This window comes from Phalaenopsis equestris, unplaced genomic scaffold, assembly GCF_001263595.1.
Source record: "Phalaenopsis equestris unplaced genomic scaffold, ASM126359v1 Scaffold000345, whole genome shotgun sequence".
NCBI classification, from domain to species: domain Eukaryota; kingdom Viridiplantae; phylum Streptophyta; class Magnoliopsida; order Asparagales; family Orchidaceae; genus Phalaenopsis; species Phalaenopsis equestris.
Genome location: NW_018164787.1, coordinates 227,622 through 233,599, shown reverse-complemented (window position 1 = coordinate 233,599; position 5,978 = coordinate 227,622). Strand labels below are relative to the sequence as shown.

Below are 5,978 nucleotides of genomic sequence, written 5' to 3'. Positions count from 1 at the left end.
TATATATGTGTGTGTGTGTGTGGTGGCAACGGCTATCCGCGTATAATAAGAAACTAAAAAGATATAAAAAACGCAAATAAAAAAGCTGCGCCGTTGCCGGGGATCGAACCCGGGTCACCCGCGTGACAGGCGGGACTACTCACCACTATACTACAACGACTTTGTTATGAGGGGAGAGTTTTTTTAATTAATAATATATAAAAAAAATATGTTCTTCTACCCCACAACAATTTAATATTTATATTCATAACACTGAAATGAACCTATGAATGAAAATGTATGTTTTACTTTTAAAATGTTAATAATAGGGATATTCCTAAATTAATTTTAATATATTGAGTGCTATGCTTGTAAATATGAAAGTTTGCTGAATATGTGATGTATTAAAATATTAATTAAGAATTTTATCACCAAAGGAAATTGACATTTTTAATTGTGAAAAAAAAAAAGGTTGTTAGTTAAAACGGATGAAATTATGGAGCTTTTCAATAAGTGAAGTTGGGATTCAGATAATGATTTTAATCATTTTAAAATTAAAGAAAAAACGTATTTTTCAAACATTTAATCTTTATATATTATTAATCGACATATTTCTTATTCATGTGTTAGATTGGATCTCACATTGATACAGCCATAGTTGAAGAAAACATGTAATTTCAACCTTTGCAAATTGTCACTTAAAATTGCTGCATGTCATCTGATTTGATCTCAAGTTTGGCCTGCTTAGGACCTGCCTTGCTCCTTGTGTTCTCAATGCATGTGTTGTTTCAAATAGGTAAGCCTTCTCCATCAACAAATTATCATAAGCTAGTGCTTAGTATTTTTTGATTGTTTTGAGACAAATATATATAATTTTATATTTATATTTATAGTTCTCACCACAGTTTTTCATGAAATTATTTTGTTCATCAAAACCTTACAACAACATTTACCAAAAACTGCAGACACCCCAAACAAATCCTCACAACTTTTGTTGGAACACAACATTGAGCAAATGGAACAACTCAACATTAGATGCTACTTGGAGAACTTGGAGAGGTTGAAGTATACACAGTTACTAATGATTTAGAGAGATTTAATTAGGGTCGATTGGCCTGACATAGTTATGATTTATGGTTTTCACAACATTTGTGACTTGAAAAATACTTAAGAAAATGTGATTTATCACAAAAAAAGATCCTATTTCTAACAGCCATAAAAAATATAATAAACATGATTAATCGCCAAATAATGTAAACAAGACAATATGGTGGGACAATGTTGCCGACATGAAAATTTATATTAATGCAAGCAAAGAAACAAAACAAAATATTATCTGCAAAGTCATCCATAGCTTCTTCCACCCCAGCCTCAACTTCAGCTCTCAATCCTCCCACCCGTGAACCATATAAGAAGCCAAAAGTTGAGATTATAAAAAACTTACAACCCATAACAGAGTAACAGCAAAAGCCATTTCTTCTTCTCTTTAGCTCCCTAGAAGTAGCCATTAATCTCACTACACTGCGCTCTTTCAGGCTCCAGAATATGGGCACAGCTCTCAGAAACTTGCTCTTATTAGTTACTTTCATCATCTGCTTCACTCTGCAATCCACTGCTGGTGCCGAGCAAAAGCAGCGCATTCCATTTGTAAAGGTGGTGGGTTCTGTCTATTGCGACACATGCTCTCAGCAGGAGTTCTCCACATTCAGCCACTTTATTCCAGGTTCGAATAAATTCACTATGTTCATTTCTGACAGCAGAGCTCAAAACCTCTGAATTCACTCCTCTCGCAGGTGCTTCGGTTGCGATAACATGCAACAGAATTGGAAAAGACAAACTCAGCTTTCAGGAAGAGGTGAAGACAAACAATCAAGGAGCATTCAAAATACGCATTCCCGTGGAAGTAGCAAGCAGAACTGGCAAAGAGATAAAATCATGTTCAGTGAAATTGGTGAGAAGCAGTGAGCCGTTCTGCTCTGTGGCTTCCCCTCTAACTTCTGCAGTTCCCCAGCTCAAATCAATAAGGAATTCTGTTCCGGTTTTTTCAGCTGGTTTTTTAACTTTCAGACCAATGAAGCAGCCAGATGTTTGCAAACAGAAGAGAAAACCTTCGTATTCTGCAAAATCCTCACTTTTTGATCAGAAGTTGATGCAATCTGCAGTCTCTTTTATGCCACCAATTCCATTCCTGCCTTCGCCACCAAACATCGGCGGAATCCCTTTGCCACTCAATCCACTTCAGCCACCACCATCAATATTACCACCGCTTCCCTTTCAGCCATCACCGCCACCATTTATCAACATTCCGCCGCTTCCTAACATTCCTCCACTTCCAAATGTTCCGTCACTTCCTACCTTGGCTCCCCCGCCGCCACCACCATCAGCATCTATTTTCCCTCCATTGCCATTCCCTCCTATTATCCCAGGTAATCCACCCGCTTCGCCTGCACAGAGAAATGCTCCATGAAGAAGATGAACTGCTTAATGTACTGTTATTGTTATCCTTATGCATCAAATAATGCTAGAAAGCATGCCACGTGTTGAATAACATGTGTTTCATGCTTTCAGAGAGACTCAATTTTCAAAGCTTGCTCTGTACCGTTCACATTTAAGGTAGAAACTATCATCCTCCATACGGAACTCTGGTTTGTGCTGGTAAACATCAATTACATGTGTCAATTATCAAACACACCATATAATAGTAGCTGAATTTTGCAGTTGCGTGCGAAATTACACAGAAAAGTAGCATATAACTCAATTAAGGTAAAGATGGAGCTTAAACACAAATGTAACCAACAAAATTCAAAACAACGTTAAGGGCACCAATTTCGACGACAACAACAACAGGCCTTCATCCCATTTTGTGGGGTCGGCTACCTGAATCCTTTCTCCATGGTGCCCTTATGTAGTCATATTTTTAATTTAATTCTAATAAAACGGCACCAGTTTCAATGCAAACAAATATTTAGATGAGAATATTAAAAGCTAAACTTAAGTCAGGATGTAAGATAAGACATTTGCATCATATATTATAAAAAACAGTTAAACGTAGGAAAATTTTCATACTTATTAAAATATTTATTAATGGCTACTTTTAGCCATTATTAATTTTTATTTATTCTGAGTTATTAGCTTGGATTCTTTATATTACATTTCCTTTTCTACTATATTCTATTTTTATTTCTTACTTCACTGGTAGCTCTTGTAATGGGTATTTATACCCCTCTCTTTGCATCAATAAGATCATTCTGATTATATTCTAACATGATATCAGTGTCATGGCCTTAACCTAGCTGTTGGGCTCTACTTGCCGCCGGCTCAGGAGTCCAGATCCAGTCTGCTTCCAGCGCCGCAGTTCCCGTCTGCTTCCAGCTCGTCCAGATCCTTTTTTGCTTTCGACACAACCATATCTCATATGCTTCTAGCGCTGCATATTTCGTCTGCTTCCAGCGCGTCCAGATCTTATCTGCTTCTAGCGTCGTAGATCCCGTCTGCTTCCAATGCAACCAGATCCTGTCTGCTCCCAATGCGTCCAGATCCCTTCTCCTCCTGAAGTCAAAGATCCTGACTGCTTCCAGTGCAAGAACCCCTGCCTTCTGCCTTGCTTCTTGATTCCAATTTGTGGTATCATAGAAAAGAACCTTTGAAAATCCTCTAGCGGTCAGAACATTACTATGTCTCAAAAACCTAACATCTCGTTTGGCTCAATCATAATGACGATGAACTCCTCCAACACTTAGCCGTCATTAGAAGTTATTCTTGATTCCACCGGAGGATCAATTCCAACCTTCGTTCCTCTGCATATCAGAGGTCAAGAAAACAACATGAACTTCTTGATCACAACCCATAAACTAAATGACCGGAACTTTCTCCAATGGTCCTAATCTGTACCTTTGTTCATCAAAGAGCGTAGAAAATTCGGTCATCTCATTGGTATGATTCGTGAACCTCCAAATAATGACCTAGCGTATGGAGTCTGAGAATTGAAGAATTGCATGGTCATGTCATGGCTGATCAACTCCATGAAGACTTCAACTGACTAATCATATTTGTCCCTTCCTTCTGTTAGTGTCCTCTGGACGATAGTTCGTGATACCTACTCGGAAGTAGGAAATTCTAGCTAACTCTATCAAGAGTAATAAAATTCGTGAGGAAGAATTCCAGCTAACTCTATGAGGAGTCTAAATATGTGAGGAAAAACAAGGATTCAGAACCGTGACTTAGTACTACAATGATCTAATTGCATTATGAATAGAATGTGCATATATTATGACTACATTTGGTAATTTTCGGCCGACCTATAACTCTTTTAGAAAATAGTAGAAAAGAACCGCATATTCCAATTTCCGACAGGCCTCAACAAAAACCTTGACAAAGTCTAGGTCCATATCCTTGGCCAAGAACTCCTTACTTCTACTCGCTCTACTTTCGCTACTTTCACTTAAGTTTGTCGTGAAGAGATCCGGAGAGTTGCCATGCTTTGTGTGGAATTACGCTCCTTATTATTATTTACTTTAATCTACTTTCACTTAAATTTGTCGTGAAGAGATCCGGAGAGTTGTCATGCTTGTGTGGAATCACGCTCCTTATTATTATTTACTTTAATTCTATTTAATACTTGTTATATTTAGTCATAGTATAAAAAGGGTAATTCCTTAATTATACGTATTTATGTTTATTCCATAATTATAGGAAATTACTTAATTGTAGGAAGATTTCTTTCCTCTTTTTATCTCTTGTACTCGCCTATTTATAGGTGAATTATCTATGTATTCAGGTGAGAAAAAGGATTATTCAAAATTCACATGGTATCAGAGCCATCAAAGGGAAGCCTCTCCCGCTCGGCTTAATCACGGCCCTTCTCTCCCTCGATCGTCCTTGTCCGAGCGTTGCTCTAGTTTGCGCCTGCTCCGATCGTCCGCATCCAAGCGCCGCTCCTCGTCCAATCGTCCGATCGTGCCTCTCCGATTGTCCGCGTCCGATCGTCCGTGCCTCTCCCGCGATCGTCCGCGCCCGATCGTCCGGGCCTCCCATCGTACCGATCGACCGCATCCGAGCACACGCATCTCTAGTGCGCACCTCTCCCGCGATTGTCCGCACCTGAGCGCCGACTCTTCTTCCGCGATCGAGCACAGCCCGTTCCAGTCGTGCTCCTCGTCGGCGCAACCTCATCTCTGATCATTCTACTGGCATCCTCTACTCTCCAATGATTAAGTACGGCCATGCCTCCAACTCCTCCACTAGTGATGTCACTTCTAGCCACCCCTCTGCGGCTGGGTCTCCATTGCCCAACAATTCAGACAATAATTCTGTCATCATCACCAACCACAAACTCACCGGCCAGAATTACCTCCAGTGGTCGCAGTCAGTCATGATGTTTGTATGCGGCAAAGACAAAGATGACTACCTCACTGGTGATGCTCCAGCTCCGATGACGACAGCTCCGTCATAAAAGACTTGGAAATCCGAGAATAATATGGTTATGGTCTGGCTTGTTAACTTGATGACACTTGATATTGACGAAAATTTTCTTCTCCATGGCACGACTAAGAAAATCTGGGATGCTGCCCGAGAGACCTATTCTAGTGCGGACAATACAAGCGAACTATTTGCTGTTGAGACCATTCTACAAAACTTTCGTCAAGTTGACCTCTCCGTCACCCAATACTTCAATACTCTTACTCGGTATTGGCAGCAACTAGATCTATTCGAGGAGTACCCTTGGAAGTGTCCCGAAAACTCTGTCATATTTCGCAGAATCATAGAACAGAAACGCAAATTCAAATTTCTTCTCGGCCTCAAATCTGAGTTTGACCAGACTCGCTCACGAATTTTGAATTCAAAACCTCTTCCAACAATTCGTAAGGTTTTCTCTGATATACGACGCGAAGAGAGTCGTCAAAAGAACATGTTAGGTGCTTCCTTGTCCACTACAGCCCTCGACGGGTTTGTACTTGTTGTTCATATTCCATCCACAGACAACCGCCAATGCCAGGGCA

The 5,978-nt window shown here is 39.9% G+C and overlaps 1 protein-coding gene and 1 non-coding gene across 2 annotated transcripts; one reads left to right on the top strand and one right to left on the bottom strand.

Annotated features, from left to right (window-relative positions):
* Window positions 1-88: 88 nt before the first annotated feature.
* Window positions 89-160, bottom strand: TRNAD-GUC. Its single transcript has one exon. It is a non-coding gene; the product is annotated as a tRNA-Asp (tRNA).
* Window positions 161-1,228: 1,068 nt separating this feature from the next.
* LOC110025959 (leucine-rich repeat extensin-like protein 3) lies at window positions 1,229-2,835 on the top strand. The gene is made up of 2 exons (XM_020726670.1): window positions 1,229-1,702; window positions 1,773-2,835. The coding sequence occupies exons 1-2, from the start codon at window positions 1,525-1,527 to the stop codon at window positions 2,444-2,446; spliced, it is 852 nt and encodes a 283-aa protein (XP_020582329.1). The 5' UTR covers window positions 1,229-1,524; the 3' UTR covers window positions 2,447-2,835.
* Window positions 2,836-5,978: the final 3,143 nt, after the last annotated feature.

Bases quoted from the DNA above. Each gene is read 5' to 3' on its own strand.
- LOC110025959 (XM_020726670.1), top strand. From the start codon at position 1,525: ATGGGCACAGCTCTCAGAAACTTGCTCTTATTAGTTACTTTCATCATC. The intron at 1,703-1,772 runs GTTCGAATAAAT...CTCCTCTCGCAG, and splicing joins ATTCAGCCACTTTATTCCAG to GTGCTTCGGTTGCGATAACA.